Genomic DNA, 27,833 nt, shown 5'->3' on the forward strand with positions numbered 1-27,833 from the left:
TCATCTAGGTTTCCACTCATTTCTGGACATTGTGATTCAGTTTTAATATGTCTGTCTTGAATGATATCTCAAGGGACCTATGGAAGATGCTGACAGTAGGATTCCTTTTCAGGCAAGATTGTTTTGGCTGAACCCTGTACTAGTAACTGACACCTAAGCTCACACCTTTCTAGGGACAATCTTGGCAGGAATTTAATGATGAATGGAAGGGTTACTGCTTTCATGGAGCGTTCATGGTAGCAGATGATGAATGAATGCCTGAACAAAAATAGCAGTTCGTGATAACTATTAGGTTGAAAATAATATAGGGGGATATGGTAGGGAGTGACAGGCTCCTGTAGGTTGGGTTGTTCCCTTTCTAATGAGGTGACATTTAAACCAAGATCTGTCATTCACTGATAAACTTAGACAGTGTGTTGAAAAGTAGAGACATTACTCTGCCAACAAAAGTCTGTATAGTCAAGACTATGGTCTTCCCAGTGGTCAAATATGATTATGAGAGCTGGACCTTAAGGGATTCTTGCCCACAGTAGTAGATATAACAGTCATCTGAGTTAAATTCACCCATTCCAGTCCATCTTAGTTCTCTGATTCCTAGAATGTTGATGTTCACTCTTGCCATCTCCTGTTTGACCACTTCCAATTTGCCTTGATTCATGGACCTAACATTCCAGGTTCCTATGCAATATTGCTCTTTACAGCATCGGACCTTGCTTCTATCACCAGTCACATCCACAACTGGGTGCTGTTTTTGCTTTGGCTCTTTCTTTTCATTCTTTCTGGAGTTATTTCTCCACTGATCTCCAGTAGCATATTGGGCACCTACCGACCTGGGGAGTTCATCTTTCAGTGTTGTATATTTTTGCCTTTTCATACTGTTCATGGGGTTCTTAAGGCAAGAATACTGAAGTGGTTTGCCATTCCCTTCTCCAGTAGACCACATTTTGTCAGAACTCTCCACCATGACCCATCCATCTTGGGTGGCCTTACATGGCATGGCTCATAGTTTCATTGAGTTAGACAAGGCTGTGGTCCATGTGATCAGATTGGTTAGTTTCCTGTGATTGTGGTTTTCAGCCCTCTGATGGAGAAGGATAAGAGGCTTATGGAAGCTTCCTGATGGGAGAGACTGACTGAGGGGGAAACTGGGTCTTATTCTGATCACTGGGTCCATGCTCAGTAAATCTTTAATCCAATTTTCTGTTGAAAGGCAGGGCTATATTCCCTCCCTTTTTGACCTGAGACCAAACTATGGTGGAGGAAAAATAGAGGAAAACAGTAGAATGGAAAAGACTAGAGATCTCTTCAAGAAAATTAGAGATACTGGGAACATTTCATGCAAAAATGGGCTCAATAAAGGACAGAAATGGTATGGACCTAGCAGAAGATATTAAGAAGAGGTGGCAAGGATACACAGAAGAACTATACAAAAAAGATATTCATGACCCAGATAATCACGATGGCATGATCACTCACCTAGAGCCAGACATCCTGGAATGGGAAGTCAAGTGGGCCTTCAGTAGCATCACTATGAACAAAACTAATGGAGGTGATGGAATTCCAGTTGAGCTATTTCAAATCCTAAAGGATGATGCTGTGAAAGTGCTGCACTCAATATGCCAGCAATTTTGGAAAACTCAGCAGTGGCCACAGGACTGGAAAAGGTCTGTTTTCATTCCAATCCCAAAGAAAGGCAATGCCAAAGAGTGCTCAAACTACCGCACAATTGCACTCATCTCACATGCTAGCAAAGTAATGCTCAGAATTCTCCAAGCCAGGCTTCAACAGTACGTGAACTGTGGACTTCGAGATGTTCAAGTTGGATTTATAAAAGGCAGAGGAACTAGAGATCAAATTGCCAACATCCGTTGTATCATCAAAAGAGCAAGAGAGTTCCAGAAAGACTTCTGCTTTATTGACTATGCCAAAGCCTTTGACTGTGTGGATTACCACAAACTGTGGAAAATTCTTAAAGAAATGGAAATACAGACCACCTGACCTGCCTCTTGAGAAATCTGTATGTAGGTTAGGAAGCAACAGAACTGGATATGGAACAACAGACTTTTGAAATCGGGAGAGGAGTACGTCAAGGCTGTATGTTGTCACCCTGCTTATTTAACTTATATGCAGAGTACATCTTGAGAAATGCTGGGCTGGATGAAGCACAAGCTAGAATCAAAATCGCCAGGAGAAATATCACCAACCTCAGATGATATCACCCTTATGGCAGAAAGTGTAGAAGAACTAAAGAACTTTTTGATGAAAGTGAAAGAGGAGAGTGAAAAAGTTGGCTTAAAGCTCAGCATTCAGAAAACTAAGATCATAGTGTCTTGTCCCATCACTTCATGGGAAATAGATGGGGAAACAGTGGAAACAGTCTCAGACTTTATTTTTTGGGGCTCCAAAATCACTGCAAATGGTGCCTTCAGCCATGAAATTAAAAGAGGCTTGCTCCTTGTAAGAAAAGTTATGACCAACCTAAACAGCATATTAAAAAGCGAGACATTACTTTGCCAACCTAGGTCCATATAGTCAAAGGTGTAGTCAACAGATGTAGTCAACAGGACTTACTAATGGATATCTATAAGGAGTGAAAGAGTGGAACAAAGGATAGAGCCTGGAGTATTGGGTTGATTAACTAGATCTGGTTCCTCTAATAGGAAGGTAGAGGAGAGCTTATTTGTGGAAAAAATCAAGTTCTCTTTTGGACCTGTTTTGTTGGAGATGGGCTTCCCCGGGTGGCGCTAGTGGCGCTAGTGGTAAAGAACCTGCCAATGCAGAAGACAGACGCAAGTTCGTTCCCTAAATCAGGAATATCCCCTGGAAGAGACAACGGCAACCCACTCCAGTGTTCTTGCCTGGAGAATCCCATGGACAAAGAAGCCTGGTGGGCTATATAGTCTGTAGTATGTTAGAGATACTGTAAGACATTAACTTGAAAGATAAATAATATCTCAACAGGATGGGAAGGAAGAAAGAATGTTTTATAAGAAATAGCATAAGCTGAGGAAGTACGTAGCAGAGGGCGGAAAGACATATCAGTTCATTGTGGCTGGAGCATGTTTTTGAAGGGAGGAGTAGAAAAATATGAAAAATGTAGAATACATTCTTTTTGCACTTTGATCCTTGTTAGAATCTAACATTCATATTAAATGGAATAAGTAGGAAGACATTAAGCCATCAGATTATTTGATGTAAGGTTGATTATTTTGTACATTCGAGATAACAAAAAGTACCCTCATTCAAGTTCATCTCACAAGTAAAGTAAGAGTCACTAAACAGTAAAGCTTCCTCACTGACTACAATTACTTTTTTGATGGTGTTCTTGGTCCAAACCACTGTGTAGCACCTTCTTTGTAGGCAAGGGGGTCTAAGATGGTAGCTTTTCTGTCCTTTAGCTCAGTGATTCTTAATCATATTGCACCTGAAATGATCTTTTGGTGATGAGTATTTTGTATTATCCTTTTGACCATATTGAAGTAATATTCATAGGTAATATGTGCTATGCTAAGTCTCTTCAGTTGTGTTTGACTGCAGTCCCATAGACTGTAGCCCAACAGGGTCCTCTGTCCTTGGGATTTTCTAGGCAAGAATACTGGAGTATATTGCTTCCTCCAGGGGATCTTCCCCACCTAGAGATCAAATCTATATTTCTTATGTCTCCTGCATTGGCAGGCAGGTTCTTCACCACCTGGGAAGCCCCACAGATAATATAACCAACCAACTTTATATAGCTCACTGCAAATAATTTGTGTAATATTCAGCCATAATATAAAGGAGAAGTACAAAGAAAAGTGATTTAAAATAAAATGAGATGTATGCTAACATGTAAATGTTGAGAAAGGTATGGTATTTGGTATATAGTATTTATAGTATTCAATTTTGTAGTATTTGTAGTATTCACAGTGCCGAAAGGATCTTGGTAAAGATTTAGACAAAGCAAAATACAGTTGTTCCTTAGTTTTCATGGTACCTGCATTCCTGAAAATTCAGTGTATTTTTAAATTGTGCAAAAAAAAAAAAAAATGCTTTGTGTTTATATGTAGCAGTTAGGTTCCAGGCTCAGATAATTGTAAAAAGGTTTCTTGCCTGAAAGAATGTCTGTACAATGTTAGAAAGTTATGCAGGAGTGTCTTGGGCATTGCAAGACACTCTGACCTCTGGTTCCTGCCCTTGAAATTTCCCCACAGATTTACAAAACATTCCTGGGGTTGGTATCAGTACTGCTGAGAGCGGCAGCTCTGGCTCTTCTCTAGGCCACTGGGACACTGACATTCCTGCACCACAGAATCTATTGAACCCTAGTCTACACTGTAACCTTTGGGTGAACAGAGCATTGTCTACCTTGTTCCTATTCTATCCCTAGGACCTGGCCCATGATATGTCCTTAGAAAACATTTGTCAAAGTGAAGAATGGAAGGATGGATGGATGGAAAGAGATGTTCTTTTTTATTTTATTTTGGGGAGCAACCCTTTAGATCAATGATTGGGAAGGCTTTTGAAAATCATGCATGAAATAAAAAGTAGTAGAAGACATCGCCTCTTGAGTACCAGGTGCTGTGATCAAAATATCTGTTTTTATCTGAGTGTCATCTCTGCCATCAACGGTCCAACTTTTATTTAGTTTAAATGATGTAGATACATAATTTTCAGAATATATCTACTCATGCATTTTCTCCTTTATTTGTAGTGTGGCAAGAGTTGGCCTACTATGAAGAAAACACACGGGACTTTCTCTTCCCTGAGCCACGGCTGACACCTTCGCACCCTGGGATGTGTAGGGAGGTGCTCATGAAGACAGTTGAAGGCTTTCCAGTAAGTTACCAGTGCCTAGCTGGGCTTCTGTTGGGAAAGGGATTCTTGGAACCTGAATGTTTTATTGATAATAAATAAATAAAGTGATCCACTCACCTGTTTGTGGGCGGATCACTTCATCTTGGTTGGTGCCCCTTTATTCTCTTTAGCAGCCCTGATGAGATGCCCACTCAAAGTGCTAAATAATGCTGATTCCCACTATTGGTCTGAGACGTGGGAGTCTTGTCTAACCAGGCTAAGTCACTGCCATATTCACATTATCACATAGTTATAAAAGGCTTACTTCTTCCACCTCCTTTTTTTTTTAATTTAAATATTTTTAAAGTATAGTTGCTTTATAATGTGTTAGTTTCTTGTGTACAACAAAGTGATTCAGTTATGTATATATGATATATATTATTATTCAGTTATATATATGTAATAATATACACTATTATAATATATATTCTTTTTCACCTTCTTTTCCATTATGGCTTATTACAGAATATTGAATATAGTTCCCTGTGCTATACTAGGACCTTGTTGTTTATTTTATGTGTAGTAGTTTGTATCTGCTAATCCCAAACTGTTAATTTATCTCCCCCCTCACCTCTGTTTCTCTGTGGTAACCATAAGTTTGGTAACCATATATCTGTTTTGTCATCTGCTCTTAATGCAGACTAACTGAAAGATGTAGCATCAGTTTATTTAATCATAGCTATTGTTTTAGTAACAATAACAGTAAAATAGAGTAGTGCTGCCTGTGTGTGTGCTCCGTTGCTCAGTTGTGTCCAGCTCTCTGTGATGCTGTGGATTGTAGGGCTCCTCTGTCCATGAGATTATTCAGGCAGGAATACTAGAGTGAGTTGCCATTTCCTTCTCTGGGGGATCTTCTCAACTCAGGGATCAAACCTGCATCTCCTGCATTGGCAGGTGAACTTGCTTTGGTTTTTTTCATGTGATATCATATTTTCTTCATAACAGTTCTTAAGTCAGCCAAGGCAGGTATTATGATCTCCACTTAATGGAGGGGAAACTGACAAGAGGTTCACAGGCTGATATTTTTTTAAATTTATTTATTTTTAATTGAAGGATAATTGCTTTACAGTGTTGTGTTGGTTTCTGCCATACATCAACATGAATCAGCCATAGGTATACATTTGTCCCCTCCCTCTTGAACCTCTGCCCCACCTCCCACTCCATTCCGCCCTTCTAGACTGTCACGGAACACTAGGTTGAGCTCCTATGTCATACAGCAAATTCCCACTGGCTATCTATTTTCTATATGGTAAAGTATATGTTCCAATGCTACTTTCTCAGTTCGTCCCACCCTTTCTTTCCCCTGCTGTGTTCACAAATCTCTTCTCTATGTCTGTGTCTCTGTTTCTGCCCTGCAAATAGGTTCATCAGTACCATTTTTCCAGATTCTGTATATATTCGTTGATATATGATATTTGTTTTTTTCTTTCTGATTTACTTCATTCTGTATAACAGGCTCTAGGTTCATCCACCTCAAGAACTGTCTCAAATTCATTTCTTTCTATGGCTGAGTAATATTCCATTGTATAAATGTACCACAGCTGCTTTATCCATTCATCTGTTGATGGATATCTAGGGTGCTTCCATGTCCTGGCTACTGTAAACAATGCTGCAGTGAACATTGTGGTACATGTGACAGACTGATATTATTGAGGGATCTTAAAAGATATGGCAGTTACTAGTACAGCAGTTACTGTTTCGGGGGCATTATCTGAACCCAAGTTCAAAATATTAATTTTGTTATTATCTGGGATGATTTTTAACATTGCAGAAACTCTGAAAGTTTTCTCTACTTTTATGTCACTTGAATGACCTCTGTTTTAAGGCCTACATCTTTGTAAATTATAAGAAGCATAAACTTTTCTGTTACTGCTCCATGAGTGGCTATTATTTTAATTTAGTGAGGTGTTATTGTCTCCATTTGAGAATTCTGTGCAGAATAGATGGCATGCAGAACCCCTGTTTCTATGATGTTTATGATGACAGGACTTCTAGTTCTGATACTTCAAACACCAAGCATTCATCAACAGTTCTCCCTGGGAACTAAGATCCTGCAAGCTGTGCTGCATGGTCAAAAAAAAAAAGTTCTCCTAATCGGAATTCCCGATGGCCATAACTTTAAGCCCTCCATAATCTTTGAAGATCTGGTGAATATCACTGATATCATTTTTTTTTCTCAGAAATGTTTTTTGTGTATCACTTATATCCATGGTACTTGTGAGATGCTTGCCTTTATTATTGTGAATTACTGAGATTTTGCTCTTCAGAAGCAGAAAGGGGATTAAAAACTGGTGAGAATTAGGTGGGAGATACTCTTTACATTAACTTTGATTTGCCCAAGTTTTCTATTAAATAAATTCCATTTGCAAACATTGGGCTGGTATCCAGCTAAGTATCAAGACAAGAAGAAAGACACTTTCTCATATTTTCCCAGATGTTATCTCTGTTTAACTTTATAGGCATAATTAGGAAGAAGAATCTACAGGAAGTTTTATTTGTAGTTATTCATAAATGCAGGTCATCATAAGAGAAAGAGCTTTAACACTGTCAGGAAGATCTTCATGCATTAGAGGTAAAGTATCAGTTCTTTCAATGAAGTTAAAGTATATTTTAAATAATTTGTGAAGAGATAGAGAGCTCAATTTCTCTCAAGTATTCTATAAGGAAAAATAAACAAATTGCTGAAGTTTTACTAATGGCTGATATTCATTGCATTCTCACTAGATGCCAGGCCCTGTGTTGAGTTCCTTACGTGTATTGTTTTATTCAATCCTTTTTAACCCTGCAAGCTGGCTACTATTAGTTTCCTCATTTTAGGCATGGGGAAGCTGGTATGGCGAATTTATAAAGGGTACCCAGAATCACAGAACTGGTGAGCAGTGGATCTAGGATTCTCACACTGGTCTGTTGTGCTTTGAAGTTTGCACTCAATCACTGCATTATGCTAATTCTCTCATTTTTATTTCAGCCCAGGGTCCAATTTCTTTTCATTAATGTTATAGGACATGAGAATAAATGACACGCGAAGGTCAGACAAATTATTCAGTTCATTTATTTTCTGTTATTAGTTCATCAAGAATTAGATTTATTTTCTCCAGTACAATGTGACTTTTTCGTCGTACTTTCATATTTTTTTTCATTTCACTTGTTACCCTAACAGCCTTTTTTCCTCCTTTTCCTGCTGAGGTCAAGAATATTGAGGGGAGATTATAATCTGTGTTTTTTGGTTGTTGTTGTTAGGTAAAGACTGAATTTGTAAGTTAGGCAGAAAGAATTTTGTTTTTAATTATTAATTTTTAATTAATAATTTTAATTTTTCCTTAGTGTTTAGGTACTCTGAGTACCCTTTATAAATTTTTCCTTCAGTTCAGTTCAGTCGCTCAGTCGTGTCCAACTCTTTGCAACCCCATGAATCACAGCACGCCAGGCCTCCCTGTCCATCACCAACTCACGGAGTTCACTGAGACTCACGTCCATCGAGTCAGTGATGCCATCCAGCCATCTCATCCTCTGTGGTCCCCTTCTCCTCCTGCCCCCAATCCCTCCCAGCATCAAAGTCTTTTCCAATGAGTCAACTCTTCACATGAGGTGGCCAAAGTATTGGAGTTTCAGCTTTAGCATCATTCCTTCCAAAGAAATCCCAGGGCTGATCTCCTTCAGAATGGACTGGTTGGATCTCCTTGCAGTCCAAAGGACTCTCAAGAGTCTTCTCCAACACCACAGTTCAAAAGCATCAATTCTTCAGCGCTCAGCTTTCTTCACAGTCCAATTCTCACATCCATACATGACCACAGGAAAAACCATAGCCTTGACTAGATGGACCTTTGTTGGCAAAGTAATGTCTCTGCTTTTGAATATGCTATCTAGGTTGGTCATAACTTTCCTTCCAAGGAGTAAGCATCTTTTAATTTCATGGCTGCAGTCACCATCTGCAGTGATTTTGGAGCTCCCAAAAATAAAGTCTGACACTGTTTCCACTGTTTCCCCATCTATTTCCCATGAAGTGATGGGACCAGATGCCATGATCTTCGTTTTCTGAATGTTGAGCTTTAAGCCAACTTTTTCACTCTCCTCTTTCACTTTCATCAAGAGGCTTTTCAGTTCCTCTTCACTTTCTGCCACGAGAGTGGTGTCATCTGCATATCTGAGGTTATTGATATTTCTTCCAGCAGTCTTGATTCCAGCTTGTGCTTCTTCCAGCCCAGCGTTTCTCATGATGTACTATGCATATAAGTTAAACAAGCGGGGTGACAATATACAGCCTTGATGTACTCCTTTTCCTATTTGGAACCAGTCTGTTGTTCCATGTCCAGTTCTAACTGTTGCTTCCTGACCTGCATATAGGTTTCTCAAGAGGCAGGTCAGGTGGTCTGGTATTCCCATCTCTTTCAGAATTTTCCACAGTTTATTGTGATCCACACAGTCAAAGGCCTTGGCATAGTCAATAAAGCAGAAATAGATGTTTATTCTAAAAATTCCTACCGTTAAATCCAATTATTGACCTAACCATCGTTACCACCATCTCATTGTTAAGGGGATTGCATAGGATATAGCCTGTAAATTTCAGCTCTAAACTGTTATGCTAAAATGAGTACTTATATGAAAAAGAAAATACATTCCTCCTTATTGTCTGTAAGTCACCGCCGTGAGTTGAGGTTAAATAGGTGAACAAGATTGCATTACAGACTGTGGATTCCTTACTGGTAGGGCCCCTCCTCCTCCTCTGTGGGCTAAGTGGAGCTTCATGTAGAGTGGCTAAGTATAGACTCAGGTTATCTGGGTTCAAGCCCAGTTTTGTCACTCAATGGCTGTGTGATTTTGGATAAATTGCTTATCTCCATGTACCTCAGTTTCCTCCTCTGTAAAATGGGATTGATAATAGTTCTTCCTTTATAGGGTTATTATGAAGGTTGAATGAGGTAATATATGTATGTGTGTGTGTGTTAGTCACTCAGTGGTCTCTGACTCTTTGCAACCCCATGGACTGTAGCCCTCTAGGCTCCTCTGTCCATAGGATTCTCTAGGCAAGAATACTGGAGTAGGTTGCAAATTCCTTCTCTAGGGGATCTTCCCCACCCAGAGACTGAACCCGGTATCCTGCATCTTTGGCATTGCAGATGGATTCTTTACCACTGAGCAACCAGGGAAGCCCAAAGCAACTATACCCCAATACAAGTGTTTTTAAAATGGTATTGTTAACTATGTCACATTGTTGTACATAACATTTCTAGAACATATTCATTTTGCCTAACTAAAATTTTATATCCTTTGACTTAGCTTTTCCCTTTTCCTCTCATCCTCCAGCTCTTGGCAACCAGCATTCTATTAGCTGGTTTTTTAGCTAATTAGCTATTCTTTGAGTTTGACTATTTCAGATTCTGCATATAAGTGAAATATGCAGTGTTTATCTTTTTGTGTCTGGCTTATTTCATTTAGTATAGTGTCCTCAAGTTTATTCTCTGTTGTCATGAATGGCAGGATTTCCTTCTCTTTAAAGGCTGAATAATGTTCCATTATATATATATATATAAATATATATATATATTTGTTATGTATATATTTTAGACAATGTGTGTAGATTATGCTGGCTACACAAAAGAGCATTTAGGTTCTTGGATAATTTCATGTTAGGATAGGATAAGTAAAGACCTTCTTTCCAATAATTTTATTTGTTTCTTTTATTTTCAGGGCATTGCTCCTAAAATAGAGTTTTCTACAAGGACAGCCATCAGAGAACGTGTGTTTCTGCATAGAAACAGATTTTTTGTAAGTATAATAAAGAATCCAGAGATAGAAATGTCAGGGATTTCTCTACAAATTTAAAGAATTTCAACCTCAGCTTGGTTTACCAAGTTCAGATGCAACTGGACAGACAGAAACCTGGAGACTTATTGCTAGGTTTGAATTTACGTAGTCAAATTTCTTGTTCAGCCTGTCACATTAGAGTGATGATGTGTGGCATGTATTCATCATGGTATAGTTGGTGGAACAGCGTGATCCAGAAGCTACAATCACAGGCTTGATGTGTAGTCTAGTTAGTTTTTGTTGTTGTTGTTTCATGACATCTACTCTTGAGTTCATCAACAGTAGTGTTTCCTTCTTTCTTGTGCTGAGGCTGAAGGTCAGAGTTGTATTTGGGGCCACCCCTTTAGTAACAGTGAGGGTTCTTTTTTTTTGGTAACAGTGAGGGTCTTGGGGCATTCTTGAGCACTACCTTCATTTTGCTTTTTCAGCCATGATTTCCCCTTCACACTCTTTTCTTTCTATTTTTATTTTACCCCATTGCCCATAATTTTGCAAGCATCCAAAATCCTTTCTAAAATGATACAGAGAATTAATGAATATAGTTTGTAGATCTCACACGGGTCCTAGAATAAACCTTGAAAATGTGGGCTTTGGATTTAGGGGTACTGAAGAAGCAGGGTCATTAATCTGTGCAAATCCATCAATCCCCTGGGCACTGTAATTCATCAATGGAAAACCAGTGATTAATTTTCAGGAAGGCAATAGCTGCTTTTTAGTCTCTCCTTATTTACTCACTGTTTTCTCCAGTCTGTTTAAATGTGCACAGTGACTTTTCAGTTTATTGCTCTTTTTCTTCCATTCCATTTTGTTAATCTTGTTTTAATCTCGTAATGTAGAGATCTTCCTGTGCGAACTTCCCGGTCCCTTCCTCCTTCTCTAGTCTTGCAGTCTTTCTCTAGCACCGTCTAGTGGTGAAGCCTAACAGAACAGCTAGGAAAGCAGAAGGGGATTTGCAGTGGCTGGTTCAGTATCATAAAATTGAAAGGTGGGTTTGGAGCTGAGAGAAAAGTGCTTACTCACCAGTATAGTTGGCTTCTAAGTTTTTAATTGTTCTAAAAATTTCCATAGCTATACATACAACCATACTTTTTCCTTAAAATAAATTGCTTGAGGTGAAATCGCTGAACCCAAGTATATGCCAAATTCTCTCTCTGTCTCCCTCCCTCGCTGTATTTGTGTATCTGTCAATCATCTGATGGGGCATGGAGGTGTTTGATACTTTCCAGCTTTCTCATAATACAAATAAAACTCACTGTTTAAATTTTATTAATTTTGTAAAAAAAATTTTATTACATTTTGGCTGCACTGAGTCTTGGTTGGTACATGTCGGATTCTCATTGTGGTGGCTTCTCTTGCTGTAGAGCATGGGCTCTGGGGCATCTGGGCTCAGTAGTTGCACATGGGCTTAGTTGTTTCGTAGCATGTGGGATCTTCCTGGACCAGGGGTCAAACCCATGTCCCCTGCATTGGCAGCTGGATTCTCAACCACTGGGCAACCAGGGAAATCACAAATCTCACTGTTAATAGCTTAAATCTACTAGTGATACTAAGCTGACCTGAAGAAAAATTTTTAAATGCCCTTCCCTGAGTTCACGTTTTATAAATCTGAGATGTTAAATCTTCTACCTTAGTTCAGTTAAATACAGTTATATTCTGGTTGAGCTTTCTTTAAAAATATTGTCTCTTCTTTGGGTTTCAGGAAGAAAGACGTAAGTCACAAAGGCCTTTATCTACACCAAATGGACCAAAATTCCCCTTGAGTTGTGTAAAGATGAAACCAAGGGAGAGTAATCTCGACAGAGTGCCCCCAGGCATGCAGTCCCGGCCACTCTCTCCGTATTGCACCAGGCGTTTCTTCCAGGACCAACCAGCTCAGCTGAACCTTGGATATACTTTCAAAATACCTGGAGAAAGCAAACCTCCGTTTGTAGTAAGACACGTGAGCCTAAAATTATTTTTCAGAGTCCTTTGGAATGGTAGGGTGTGAATGAGGGTGGAATAAAGGAAGGTTGGACCATGATAACAGATGTGTAAGTAAATAAATAGAGGAAATTCAAATTTAATAATAATTATGATTAAATTATGCTCATTTCCTAGAGTTATTGTCAGGAAACTCCTATAAAGATGTCTTGTACAGAGGACTTGCTGAGTAAATGTCTACTATCCCTATTTTTAATTTTAGAATTAAAAATAAATTTAATTATTAATAGTGTTATCTGCATAGGACAACCTGCCACTATCCAGGAAGATCAATGAACTGACAGTAGTAGAAGATTCATATCAAAGACTGGCACATTCTCTGTACAAATCTGAAACTAAAGCCTCGTCAGTTTTAAGAAAACTACTTGAGTTTTCATAGTAAGCTCATTGTTCAGTGGCCAGCTTTTTAAAATATATATTTATTTATTTGGCTGCCTCCAGTCTTGGTTGTGGCATGCGAGCTCTTTGTTGAGTCATGAGGGATCTTTTCACTGTCGTGCATGGACTCTCTAGCTGCAGTGCACGGGCTTAGTTGCTCCATGGCATGTGGGATCTTAGTTCCCTGACCAGGAATCAAACCTGTGTCCCCTGTACTGCAGGGCGGATTCTTTGCCACTAGACCATTAGAGAATTCACCAGGCCGCACTTTAAAAGTAGGAAACATATGGCTGCAGGAAGAAGCAATGATATGCCATAGTCAAAAGTCCTTAATTAAAGTTATATTAGATTTAGCCATCAGGAAGTAGTGGGCAAATTTAACCACACTTGTTTTCATAGTCTTTTTTTTGACTACTATAAAAGTAAAGGAAAATACAGAAAAGTTCAAGAAAAAAAAATTACCCATAGGTTCACTAGAATAATAAAATCATTGTTTAATTTGATACATTTTCTTTTGACTTTTTTTGATATTCATAAGGCCTTATTTTTTCCCACGAAGTTGTACTTATACTATATATACAGATTCATTTCTTTACAGTTACATATGTTTTTATCATGTTAAAAACACTTCTAGTATTAGTTCCTGTTTTTCTTTTTTTAATTTATTTATTTTAATTGGAGGCTAATTACTTCACAATATTGTAGTGGTTTTTGCCATACATTGACATGAATCAGCTGTAGGTGTACATGTGTTCCCCATCCTGAACCCCCGTCCTGCCTCCCTCCCCATCCTACCCCTCAGGGTCATCCCAGTGCACCAGCCCTGAGCACCCTATATCATGCATAGAACCTAGACTGGCTATCTATTTCACATATGATAATATACATGTTTCAGTGCTATTCTCTCAAATCATCCCACCCTTGCCTTCTCCCACAGAGTCCAAAAGTCTTTTCTTTACATCTGTCTCGTTTGCTATCTTGCATATAGGGTCATCGTTACCATCTTTCTAAATTCCATATATATGTGTTAATATACTGTACTGGTGTTTTTCTTTTTCTTTTTTTAAATTAATTAATTTATTTTACTTTACAATATTGTATTGGTTTTGCCATACATTGACTTGAATCCGCCATGAGTGTACATGTGTTCCCCATCCTGAACCCCGCTCTCTCCTCCCTCCCCATCCCATCCCTCTGGGTCATTTCAGTGCATCCTGTATCATGCATCCCGAGCACCCTGTATCATGCATCAAACCTGGACTGGCGATTCATTTCACATATGATATTTTACATGTTTCAATGCCATTCTCCCATATCATCCCTCCCTTGCCCTCTCCCACAGAGTCCAAAACACTGTTCAATACATCTGTGTTTCTTTTGCTGTCTCGCATACAGGGTTATTGTTACCTTCTTTCTAAATTCCATATATATATGTTAGTATACTGTATTGGTGTTTTTCTTTCTGGCTTACTTCACTCTGTATAATAGACTCCAGTTTCATCCACCTCATTAGGACTGATTCAAATGCATTCTTTTTAATAGCTGAGTAATATTGCATTGTGTATATGTACCACAGCTTTCTTATCCATTCGTCTGCCAGTGGACATCTAGGTTGCTTCCATGCCCTGGCTATTGTAAACAGTGCTGCAATGAACATTGAGGTACATGTGTCTCTTTCAATTCTGGTTTCCTCAGTGTGTATGCCCCAGCAGTGGGATTGCTGGGTCATATGGCAGTTCTATTTCCAGTTTTTTAAGGAATCTCCACACTTCTCCATAGTGGCTGTACTAGTTTGCATTCCCACCAACAGTGTAAGAGGATTTTCTTTTTTCCTTGCTCTCTGCAGCATTGTTTGCAGACTTTTTGATAGTAGCCATTCTGACCGGCGTGAGATGGTACCTCATAGTGGTTTTGATTTGCATTTCTCTGATAATGAGTGATGTTGAGCATCTTTTCATGTGTTTGTTAACCATCTGTATGTCTTCTCTGGAGAAATTTCTGTTTAGTTCTTTGGAACATATTTTGATAGGGTCATTTATTTTTGTGGAATTGAGCTGCAGGAGCTGCTTGTATATATTTGAGATTAATTCTTTGTCAGTTGCTTCGTTTGCTATTATTTTCTCTTGTTCTGAAGGCTGTCTTTTCACCTTGCTTATAGTTTCCTTTGTTGTGCAAAAGCCTTTAAGTTTAATTAGGTCCCATATGTTTATTTTTGCTTTTATTTCCATTGCTCTGGGAGATGGGTCATAGAGGATCCTGCTGTGATTTATGTCAGAGTGTTTTGCCTATGTTTTCCTCTAGGAGTTTTATAGTTTCTGATCTTACATTTAGATCTTTAATCCATTTTGAGTTTATTTTTGTGTATGGTGTTAGAAAGTGAACTAGTTTCATTCTTTTATGGGTGGTTGACCAGTTTTCCCAGCACCACTTGTTAAAGAGATTGTCTTTTCTCCATTGTATATTCTTGCCTCCTTTGTCAAAGATAAGGTATCCATAGGTGCATGGATTTATTTCTGGGCTATTTTGTTCCATTGATCTATTTTTCTGTCTTTGTGCCAGTACCATACTGTCTTGATGACTGTAGCTTTGTAGTATAGTCTACAGGCAGGCAGTATAGTCTGAAGTCAGGCAGGTTGATTGCTCCAGTTCCATTCTTCTTTCTCAAGATTACTTTGTCTATACGAGGTTTTTTGCATTTCCATACAAATTGTGAAATTATTTGTTCTAGTTCTCTGAAAAATACTGTTGGTAGCTTGATAGGGATTGCATTGAATCTATAGGTTGCTTTGGATAGTATACTCATTTTCACTATATTGATTCTTCTGATCCACGAACATGGTATATTTCTCCATCTATTTGTGTCATCTTTGATTTCTTTCATCAGTGTTTTATAGTTTTCTATATATAGGTCTTTTATTTCTTTAGGTAGATCTATTCCTACATATTTTATTCTTTTCATTGCAATGGTGAATGGAATTGTTTCCTTAATTTCTCTTTCTGTTCTTTCATTGTTAGTGTATAGGAATGCAAGGGATTTCTGTGTGTTAATTTTATATCCTGCAACTTTTCAATGAATATAGTTCCTGTTTTTCATGAACTCTGTTCCACATTGTAGTTCATGACTTATTCTCCAGAATGTTAACGATTGATATTATTGTCAAGTTGATAATTTGATTCAGGATTACCTGTGTGATGTTTGTATATTAGACACAGAAATGAAGCATGGTAAATCCCAAAGTCAAGGTGCTTTTTAGATGACTGGTTATAGCATTGGTTTGCAGGTAGAACAGAGATGTTGTTTGGCTAGAAAATACAGGATAGCTGTTTTCTTCAGGTAACCTATAAAAGTGTCTGGCAAAATCTAGCACTGTAAACATAGTTTCATACAAATATAGTTAAATTGAGTATATTGGGTCTGATTTATTCCATTTGATATATATTTTAATAAAATACACAACTTTAGTGTACACCATTATGAACTAAATAACCTTAAAATGTTGGAAGTTTTCTTAGGGAATTAAAATTTACATGATACTTTTATTTAACAAATTCATATACAGTCTTTACTATGTGCCAAGCTCTTTCCTAAGGGCTTATAGATATTAACTCTTTTATTTAGCCAGATTTCCTGATGGTATCTGATGTTTAAGTAGAAAAATTAAAATGTAGAGGACCTGATGTTGTCAAGATTGTAAATTCTAGTAAAATTATTTCTTGAAGTAGAATGAAGAATAATAGTATAACATGACTTCTTGACATTAAAAAAATAAAAAACAAGGTTTTTTACAAAGAAAATTAAGCAACTGTATGTCATAGACATTCTGGAAGAGTCTCTATTTCAAGTATTTTGACCTGTTAGCAGATCACGTTGTTGAATGTAGGAAAATGTGGTCACCTTAACTAAAATAATACAGTCTCCGCTGTTCTTTTTTACAAGGATATAGACACTCAGACTGAAGGGGGATGTGGAAGGCTGAAAGATCACATTGTGAAAATTCCTTGTCTTCAGGGAGGACCCCACCTAGGCCAGTACTGCTCAGAGTGTTTAGGAATGTGAAGATATCCTGTTTTAAAAGAAGATTAAACAAACTCTACTTGCTCTTTACTGGCCTTACCAGTGGTTAGAATATGATCTGTGTCATATTAGCCCATATCCCATATCTTTGTGTTCTAACCTCAGTGAAAGTAGGGACAAACAGGTTTCCCTGTTGGTTATAACATTTTATATACTTGGAGGCTGTGATTTAATCTGTTCCCAACCTTCTCTTTTTTCACCTGCATGACTGTGATTGAAGGGGAGAAAGGTATTACAGGGAATGAGGAGAGAGTAATACAAGCTACAGTGGGTTCAGGTCTCATTCCTTTCCTTTCAGGTGGACAGTGCAAAGCCCTTTGGTGAGAACAGTTCACAGCATCATTCCCAGAAGTCTAGAAGAAAACCTAACTTTTCAAACTTTCCATTTCCAGTGAGAAGAGGTATTCGATTTTCTTGTTCCTCCTGTGTAGTTTACCCATGGGAACGAATGCATCCTACCTCTAAGTCTTCTTTCATTCTGAGGAATCACACGTTTGTCTGGAAACTCAGGGCCTAATTCTCGGGTGCCCTGTCACTGGGAGTTTCCAGAGAGGGGGTTCCCACGAGCAGAGTCATTAGCAGAGATGCCTTCTGTTTCAGAGTTTCCCTAGGAGGAACTGGGGAGACTTCCCCCAAGGAGTGTCACCATTGAGTGTGTTCTGGCTGTGGCTGTTGGAAAAGCAGAGAACATCTTGTCTTGGTGGGATCTCCTTGAAAAGGCACCACAGATAGCTAACAAATAAGACTCGCCATTTTTCAGGATAGGATGCAGCAGAGAATTGATGGAGATCAGGAGAGGCAACACTTCTTTACAAGATTGCATGTCAGCAAGGAGGAGAGCCAGTTCTCTCTGAAACAGTGAGGTTAAGGCAGGGGATCTCAGACATTTAGATTTCAGGACCCTTTTGTGCTAAGTATTATTGAGAGCCACACTGAGCTTTTCTGTATGTGAATGATATCTATCAACAATTAGCATTAGACATTAAACTTGAGGAATTTAAAAACACAAGAATATACAGCACACATTAGCCATCAGAGTGGTGTCATCATGACATATCATATAGCTTTTGGAGAACTCTGTTATATAGTCATAAGAGAATGAGAATGAAAAAGACAGAGTATGTTTTACTATTAGGAGAATAGTTTTGACCTTGCAGAGTTCCTAAAAGGTCTTGGGGACCCATGGGGAGGCCCTGGATCATATAATCAAGAATTGCTGGGTTAAGACATCCCCTTGGTGGTCTGTTCATTTCCAAGGCAAACCATTCAGTATCACAGTAATCCATGCCTATGCCCCAACCACTAATGCCAAAGAAGCTGGAGTTGAACGGTTCTATGAAGACCTACAAGACCTTCTAGACTAACACCAAAACAGATATCCTTTTCATCATAGGGGACTGGAATGCAAAAGCAGGAAGAGATACCTGTAACAGGCAAGTAGCAAGCAAGTTTGGTTTTGGAGTAGAAAATGAAGCAAGGCAAAGGCTAACAGAGTTACAACAAGAGAATGCACTGGTCATAGTAAACACTCTCTTCCAACAACACAAGAGATGACTCTATACATGGACATCACCAAATGGTCAATACAGAAATCAGATTGATTCTTTGCAGCTGAAGATGGAGAAGCTCTATACAGTCAGCAAAAACAAGACCAGGAGCTGACTAAGGCTCGGATCATGAACTCCTTATTGCCAAATTCAGACTTATATTGAAGAAAGTAGTGAAAACCACTAGACCACTCAGTATGAATACAGTGGAAGTGACAAATAGATTCAAAAGATTAGATCTGATAGAGTGCTGAAGCACTATGGATGGAGGTTTGTAACATTGTACAGGAAGCAGCGATCAAAACCATCCCCAAGAAGAATTACAAAAAGACAAAATGAGGAGGCCTTACAGATATCTATGAAAAGAAGAGAAGCTAAAGGCAAAGGAGAAAAGGAAAGATATACCCATCTGAATGCAGAGTTCCAAAGAATAGCAAGGAGAGATAAGAAAGCCTTCCTCAGTGATCAATGCAAAGAAATAGAGGAAAACAATAGAATGGGAAAGACTAAAGATCTCTTCAAGAAAATCAGAGATACCAAGGGAGCATTTCATACAAAGATGGACACAATAAAGAACAGAAATGGTATGGATTTAACAGAAGCAGAAGATATTAAGAAGAGGTGGCAAATACACAGAAGAACTAAGCAAAAAGATCTTAATGACTCAGATAACCACAATGATGTGATCATTCACCTAGAGCCAGACATCCTAGAGTGCAAAGTCAAGTGGGCCTTCAGTAGCATCACTATGAACAAAGGTAGTGGAGGTGATGGAATTCCAGCTGAGCTATTTCAAATCCTAAAAGATGATGCTTTGAAAGTGCTGCACTCAATAGCTAGCAAATTTGGAAAACTCAGCAGTGGCCACAGGACTGGAAAATGTTGGTTTTCATTCCAATCCCAAGAAAGGCAGTGCCAAAGAATGTTTAAACTACCACACAATTGCACTCATCTCACATGCTAGCAAAGTAATGCTCAAAAATCTCCAAGCCAGGCTTCAACAGTACATGAATCGAGAACTTCCAGATATTCAAGCAGGATTTATAAAAGGCAGAGGAACCAGAGATTAAATTGCCAGCATCTGTTGGATCATAGAAAAAGCAAGAGAATTCCAGAAAAACATCTACCTCTGCTTCATTGACTACTGCAAAGCCTTTGTGTGGATTACAACAAACTGTGGAAAATTCTTCAAGAGATGAGAATACCAGACCACCTGACCTGCCTCCTGAGAAATCTGTTATGTCCGTCAAGAAGCAACTGTTAGAACCGTACATGAAACAATGGACTGGTTCCAAATTGGGAAGGGAGTACGTCAAAGCTGTATATTGTCACCCTACTTGTTAATTTATATTCAGAGTACATCATGTGAAATACTGGGCTGGAAGAAGCACAAGCTGGAATCAAGATTGTTGGGAGAAATATCAATAACCTCAGATATGCAGATGACACCACCCTTATGGCAGAAAGTGAAGAGGAACTAAAGAGCCTCTTGATGAAAGTGAAAGAGGAGAGTGAAAATGTTGGCTTAAAGCTCAACATTCAGAAAACTAAGATCAGGGCATCCAATCCCATCACTTGATGGCAAATAGATGGGGAAACAATGGAAACAGTGACATATTTTCTTTTCTGGGCTCCAAAATCACTGCAGATGGTAATTACAGCCATGAAGTTAAAAGACACTTGTTCCTTGGAAGAAAAGCTATGACAAACCTAGACAGCATATTAAAAAGTAGAGACATATTTTGCTGACAAAGATTGTCTAGTTAAAGCTATGGTTTTTCCAGTAGTCATGTATGGATGTGAGAGTTGGACCATAAGGAAAGCTGAGCACCAAAGAATTGATGCTTTTGAACTGTGGTGTTGGAGAAGACTTGTGAGAGTCCCTTGGACAGCAGGGAGATCAAACCAATCAATTCTAAAGGAAATCAGCCCTGGGTATTCATTGGAAGGACTGATGCTGAAGCTCCAATCCTTTTGCCACCTGATGTGAAGAACTGACTCATTGGAAAAGACCCTGATGATGAGAAGGGTTGAAGGCAGGAGGAGAAGAGGACGACAGAGGGTAAGATGGTTGGATGGCATCACCGACTCATTGGACATGAGTTTGAGCAAGCTCCTGGTGTTGGTAATGGACAGGGAAGCCTGGCATGCTGTAGTCCTTGTGGTTGCAAAGGGTTGGACTAAGTGACTGAACTGAACTTTATGAGTGAAATACATGAACCTGTGTCAGTACTGAATGTCATGGCAGTGAATTTCAACCATTCCTGAATTAATTCTTAGGCTAGAAAGGGAAGGTCATGGCCCATTCTCCTGACCTGGACTTATACCATCCCTGACAACAAGTTTCCTATCTTAGCCTGAAAGGTTTCTACTTTTAAGGGGAAGTCTCTTAAAAGTCTCTTGTGATAACTCAAGCCAATATTCTCTTGGATGACGGTGACTGTTCTATAGCAACAAGTCAAAGACAGGTGACAGAATTTGAGGCAGAAAATGCTTCATCTTCTCTGATATTTAGATTGAAAATCACCCATGTAGCCCATAAATACAGCACTGTCTTCCCCATTACCGTGAAATCAAGCAACAGAAAATGTCCGTTCCTGGGGAGGACAGCTGGGCTTAATGCTAGCTAAATAACAACAGGGTCATGTATCACATTGGTCTCGGCCTTTGTCTCTTCTTAATCCTGGCAGGTGGAGAACTAAGGTTCCAGAGAGGTTACAGAGTGTGTACAGGTCACACATCAAGTTTTTGGCACACCTACATTTAGAGAAGACGTTCAGACCTCTGGGCTCAGATCCTTGGAATCCCTGTAGCTTCCAAGCCAGACCTTTCCTTAGGTCACCTGTCAGCTCATTCATCCGGGCCTAAGGTAGAATAAAGCAGTGCTTCTCAAACTTCAATGTGCATTAGAATCACCTGGGTATCTCGTTAAACTGCGGATTCTGATTCCATAGGGCTGAGGTGGGACCTGGAATCCTTCTTATCTAACAAGCTTCCAGGTGATACCGATGCTGCTGGTCCATGGACAACACTTTGAGAAGCAAGGGAACAAGGGCAAGCCCCCTGGGATCAGTAGCAAGGGGGTTCCTAGGCAAAAGGGCAAGTTTGTGGCTATAGCTAAAAAGGGCCTTTTTAGCACTACTGATTCCCTGCTCAGCTGGGAGTGTGGTAGAAGAGAGCTTTTGGGACAAGATGGCCACACACATACATCCATGCCCAGAGAATATGACAATTCACATGTTTAAAAAAAATCCCTTTTTATATCTTCCTTCTTATTGCCAGTGGCATAGGGGAATCAGCAGTCCCTTGTCGCTGCCTCAGTCCCAGCCAGCTGAGGGAAGCCATGGTGGTCTTAGCATAGCCTTGCAAATACTCATTTCAAAAGCATTTTATTTTCAATCTGGAACAATCTCATTTAGTCTTGGTTTTGTCTGTGTATTTATTACTTCTAGTAATTCTTATCATTCTCTGGTATTAGATCTACTTAATGTAATCATAATGATTTTCACTTTCACTGTGTTGTTTTTTCAAGCTCTCATGTATTCGTTTTTGTCTGTCTCGGACAAGTATACTCAGAGTTTCTGTGTAAATAGGATTTTATGTAAACCTAATATAAAGGGAATGCCAAAGAGGCAGAGGCTTTGAATTTTATATTAAGCTACATGGTTTTCTTTTAGGCTGTGGACATCTGGGCAAATGTGTTTTCCAAGCTGCCCAAGGGCTACTGAACTTGTTGCTTCACGTTAGACTCACTTTTACCCTTCCTATATCCATATGTGCTGCCATTAATATAACATTATTGTTTACCTCAAGAGGACAGAAAAAAACTCATAGAATTTCTGTGACTTCAGGGAGAATTAAAAGTGATGGTATGATTTACAAGGGATCATTTAAGTTCTCTAATAATTCATTCATTGTGTAATGTTTTTGTACTGCTGTGCAATAAATGTAATAGCAGTTTTAGGAGTAACTGGTAATAATGAGTCATTGAAACACCTGTTCCTCTTTCTTCTAGTGTCTTCTCTTGACAGCCTTGGAGCTAACGTGAAGGTAATTTTAGAAGTAGCATTTGTAAAATGATTTATTACCAGCTATATAATGTCAATTATTGTACTTTCTCCCATGAGCAGTTGAAAATACATTTCTAGCTCATGTTGCTTGTGGAATTGCTGTAGTTTAACTTGAGTTTCTTTGCTTTAGTTGGTTTTTTCCCCTCATACAAACTCCTTTCATTTGTAGGATGAGTCACTAGTGAAAGTGTATGTAGGTTCAATACCTACTTTATCAGTAGTAATTTTCATTACTTTTTCTCGAATTGAATATAGAGAGGTGGTCAATCACTTGTTCTTAAAGTCTGATTGGCTTGTTCAGGTGAAGGTGCAAGCTTCCCTGTTACAGCATGACAATGGACATACACAAAGAAAATGAAGTACTCTCAGTTTCCTTTGACATAGCCTTTAAATATTTTGTCTAAAATTTTTTTCTTTCCCAACGCAATAATCCCTAGTCCTCACAAATCAAAATTCAGAGCAGGAGTTTATTTTGGCTCGTTAATATATACCAAACGAATTTGGTTATCTTTCCTTGCCCTTGACTCCTGAGCATTTTGTCTCTAGTCTTCTCTGCTCCCACTCCTCTTGTATTTGCAGGAGATCCTGGAGGCAGGTATTCTGTCTTCTTGCCCCCGGTTCTCTTCCTTGTCCCACCCAACCCCCAGCTCTAAATTAAGCAAACAAAAGCAAAAGCTATAACTAAAGATGAATGCACATTGTCACTCAGGTTATCAAAGAGCCAGATGAACGGATTGTTTTAAGGAATGAATCACCATCATCTTTAGATTCAAGTAAGTTTGGAAAGCCCTCGCCCAGTTACAGTAACCAAGGGGATGCTGATTTTCACCAGGAAACTTCATTTGACACCTCCCAGAACTCCAGATCTCCCAGCCCTCTTCTGGATCAGCCCCTTCTCCGAGAAAGGTCAGCAGCCAGCACCCATCTCTTTGCTAGAAGAGTGACCTGTGGTCTGACAGGAATAAAAGTCAGGTCATTTTATCAGTTTGCTTCCTTAGGAGCAGCTTGACATGAAAGATTATTATTCCTTGAAAAATAATCCCAGAAGTAAGAATTGAGATTTTTCTCTTACCTCTGGAAAGCATATCTCAGAATGTTTGTTGAAAATGGGATAGGCAGCTCAGTTGGCATAGATACTATTTATTTCTTCATTATTATCTGTCATTAAAAGTTGGCTTAAAGCTCAGCATTCAGAAAACTAAGATCAAGGCATCCAGTCCTATCACTTCATGGCAAATGGATGGGGAAGCAGTGGAAACAGTGGCTGACTTTATTTTTTGGGGCCCCCAAATCACTGTGGATGGTGATTGCAGCCATGAAATTAAAAGACGCTTACAGCTTGGAAGGAAAGTTATGACCAACATGCTGTTAAGTCACTTCAGTCGTGTTCGACTCTGTGCGACCCCATAGATGGCAGCCCACAAGGCTCCCCCGTCCCTGGGATTCTCCATGCAAGAACACTGGAGTGGGTTGCCATTTCCTTCTCCAATGCAGGAAAGTGAAAAGTGAGAGTGAAGTCGCTCAGTCGTGTCCAACTCTTAGCGACCCCTTGGACTGCAGCCTACCAGGCTCCTCCATCCATGGGATTTTCCAGGCAAGAGTACTGGAGTGGGTTGCCATTGCCTTCTCCAATGACCAACCTAGACAGCATATTAAAAAGCAGAGACATTACTTTGCCAACAAAGGTCTGTCTAGTCAAGGCTATGGTTTTTCCAGTGGTCATGTATGGATGTGAGAGTTGGACTATAAGGAAAGCTGAGCACAGAAGAATTGACGCTTTTGAGCTGTGGTGTTGGAGAAGACTCTTGAGAGTCCCTTGGACTGCAAGGAGATCCAACAAGTCCATCCTAAAGGAGATCAGTCCTGGGTGTTCATTGGAAGGAGTGATGTTGAAGCTGAAACTCCAATACTTTGGCCACCTGATGCAAAGAGCTGACTCATTTGAAAAGACCCTGATGTTGGGAAAGATTGAAGGCAGGAGGTGAAGGGGACGACATAGGATGAGATGGTTGGATGGCATCACTGACTCAATGGACATGAGTTTGGGTAAACTCTGGGAGTTGGTGATGGACAGGGAGGCCTGGCATGCTGCGGTTCATGGGATTGCAAAGAGTCGAACACGACTGAGCGACTGAACTGAACTGAATGTTAGAACCCCAGCTTTTGATTTCACTAGTATAAAAGAACTCACTATAGAAAGTTTGGAAATTATAGAAAAATGAAAAGAAGTGAAAAAAAATAACCTATCAGTCCTACCACCCAAAGACAAGCATGACTAATACGTGGGTGTGCTGCCGCTAAGTCACTTCAGTCGTGTCCGACTCTGCAACCCCATAGACGGCAGCCCACCAGGCTCCCCTGTCCCTGGGATTCTCCAGGCAAGAATACTGGAGTGGGTTGCCATTTCCTTCTCCAATGCATGAAAGTAAAAAGTGAAAGTGAAGTTGCTCAGTCGTGTCTGACTCTTAGCTACCCCATGGACTGCAGCCTACCAGGCTCCTCCGTCCATGGGATTTTCCAGGCAAGAGTACTGGAGTGGGGTGCCATTGCTTTCTCCAATATGTGGGTATAGTTTCTTTCTATTTTTCTAGACATGGTTTATTGGCTTATTTATATCATCATCACACACACACCAAACCTTGATTGCATGTGTCTGGAGGGCAGACCAGAGATTGAGAACAGGAACCTTTATTTTCCAATCTGCATTCCCTACTAATGTGATTAACTATCTAGTTTTGCCCCAGACTGTCCTGATTTTAACCATGACAGTCACGCATTCTGGGAAACTTCTTGGTCCCAGGCCAACTAGGACAGTTGGTCATAGCTCCAAGGAAGTAGCAGCAAAGATAATATTTTCAAGATAGTTGGTTTGAATGAAGGATAGGCCAGTCTGCTTTACTCTGCATTAAGTTTTGAGAATAATTTCCATCTAAATAATACAGTTGGAGACATTCCTGGTGGTCCAGGGCTTAAGACTTTGAGTTTCCACTGCTGGGGGCATGGGTTCAATCACAGTCCCTGGTTGGGAAATTTAAGATCCTGCATGTTGTGTGATGTGGCAAAAAAAAAAAAAAAAAAAAAAAGACACATGAAGAATCAGTTACTAATTCATGGTACTTAGTAGACATTTAATAAATATTTGCTGACACGGGAAAAATATAATGCCTCAGAAGGAAAACAGATAGTCGACCTGTTAGGCCTCAGATGGAAATGTTAACATTTAAGACATTTCTTCTCATCTCTGAGAACTTCCAACCTCGCAGAGAATTTTTTTTTTTTTTTTTTAATGTACACAGAGAACTTTCTACAGGGCAGAATTTTGAGAAAAGTACAGACAAAATGCTATCAGAGTATAAAGGAGAAGGATGGTATTCTGGAATATTTCATGGAGGAGGTGGCATTTTCATGAGGGCCTGGAGGGGAGGGGATTGGATTATGATAGTTAATGGAGGAGAGGAATGGAAGATGAGAAGGCAAGGAGTGCTATCAGCTTCTAGAAGTTAGAGCAGCCTGGGGGATGAGTGGGTGCCCAGGCTGATAGTCAGAGGGGGGCTGTGGAAACCAAGCTAAGGAACTGGGGCTCTGTTGGAAGGCAGTGGGGCTTCCCAGGTAGTGCTAGTGGTGAAGAACCCACCTGCAAATGCAGGAGACGTAAGAGACACGAGTTCGATCCCTGGGTTGGGAAGTTGCCCTGGAGGAGGAAATGGCAAGTGGCAGCTTTTGCAAGTCAGTGACAGGAATTAGCACAGTTGAACTGTAGGATGATGACAATCACTTATCTCTTATCAATCACTTATCTCTGATGAGTCAGCAAATTCTGTGCATCCAAAGTCACTCTAAACTGTTAAATTTGGATCTAATCAGACTGTGAATTTGTAAATAAGGCCTTGATCAGGGAAAACATAGCATAATCACACAAAGATCATCTGGTTTGCCTAAGACCATCCTGGCTTTAACCCTGAAAGTCCTGCATTCTGGGAAACCTCTCGGTTCTGGGCCAACCAGGATAGTTTGTCACCTTAACCTCCAGGGAAGTGGCACTGAAAATAATATTTTTAAGACAGCTGTTCTGAGTAAAGGATATCCCTTTGTATTCTTGGTGAAGAATCCATTCCCCATTGACCTTAATGTGATCACAGAGGTAGCCCTGAACACTGGATTTTTTTCCAGATTCGTTTGCTCTGTGTACAGCAAGCCCAACGCGGGGGTGCTGAGGTTTGTAGCAGAAAAGTATTTATTCACAAGGCAGTCAAGTAAGGAGATGGGAGAACAAGTCTCAGATCCACTTCCCTGAAGGCATGGGGCGGAGATATTTATAGGATAAAGAAGCAATGAGGTCTTAGGCATGAGGAAAGGTGGTTGGAGGTCAAGGAAATACCATTGGAGGTTGAGAAAAGGTGAAGTAATCAGTGCTTTACCCAGGCATATGTAGGTTACATGCTTCTTCATAGGGTGTGTGTTCAAAAGTGGAGGTGCCTGGCATGATGTGAGGGTGGAGTTTTTGGCCCTCTGATGTAAAAGAATTATTCATCAGATGTCTGTGCGGACACAGTTTTAGGATCAGTGATCCCAACCAGTCTTAGCCAGCTTGAATCAAACAGGATCCAACTCCATGTTCTTGGAGAATAACTTAAGCCCACCATTACTATCAGTTCAGTTCAGTCGCTCAGTCATGTCCGACTCTTTGCAACCCCATGAATCGCAGCATGCCAGGCCTCCCTGTCCATCACCAACTCCCGGAGTTCACTCAGACTCACGTCCATCGAGTCAGTGACGTCATCCAGCCATCTCATCCTCTGTTGTCCCCTTCTCCTCCTGCCCCCAATCCCTCCCAACATCAGAGTCTTTTCCAATGAGTCAACTCTTCGCATGAGGTGGCCAAAGTACTGGAGTTTCAGCTTTAGCATCATTCCTTCCAAAGAAATCCCAGGGCTGATCTCCTTTAGAATGGACTGGTTGGATCTCCTTGCAGTGCAAGGGACTCTCAAGAGTCTTCTCCAACACCACAGTTCAAAAGCATCAATTCTTCAGCACTCAGCTTTCTTCACAGTCCAACTTTTGCATCCATACATGATCACTGGAAAAACCATACCCTTGACTAGATTGACCTTTGTTGGCAGAGTAATGTCTCTGCTTTTGAATATG

General features: G+C 39.8%; 1 protein-coding gene across 10 annotated transcripts in view; it reads left to right on the forward strand.

Moving 5' to 3' along the window:
• The window catches only part of SPATA6L (spermatogenesis associated 6 like), a 99,322-nt gene that overhangs the window by 22,149 nt on the left and 49,340 nt on the right, over positions 1-27,833 (forward strand). For 5 of the 10 annotated variants that reach the window (XR_003512228.1, XR_003512227.1, XM_027549352.1 and 2 more), the window contains 6 exons: positions 4,691-4,815; positions 10,522-10,599; positions 12,338-12,577; positions 17,370-17,472; positions 22,634-22,668; positions 23,398-23,594. Coding sequence is in view for 8 of the 10 variants with exons in the window: in XM_027549352.1 (XP_027405153.1) it covers positions 4,691-4,815; positions 10,522-10,599; positions 12,338-12,577; positions 17,370-17,472; positions 22,634-22,668; positions 23,398-23,594 (778 nt within the window). In the remaining 2 variants the exon portion in view is untranslated. The remainder of the gene's footprint in view (positions 1-4,690; positions 4,816-10,521; positions 10,600-12,337; positions 12,578-17,369; positions 17,473-22,633; positions 22,669-23,397; positions 23,595-27,833) is intronic. The other 5 variants (XM_027549358.1, XM_027549355.1, XM_027549353.1 and 2 more) reach the window with 5 other exon arrangements.

This window comes from Bos indicus x Bos taurus, chromosome 8 (assembly GCF_003369695.1).
Source record: "Bos indicus x Bos taurus breed Angus x Brahman F1 hybrid chromosome 8, Bos_hybrid_MaternalHap_v2.0, whole genome shotgun sequence".
NCBI classification, from domain to species: domain Eukaryota; kingdom Metazoa; phylum Chordata; class Mammalia; order Artiodactyla; family Bovidae; genus Bos; species Bos indicus x Bos taurus.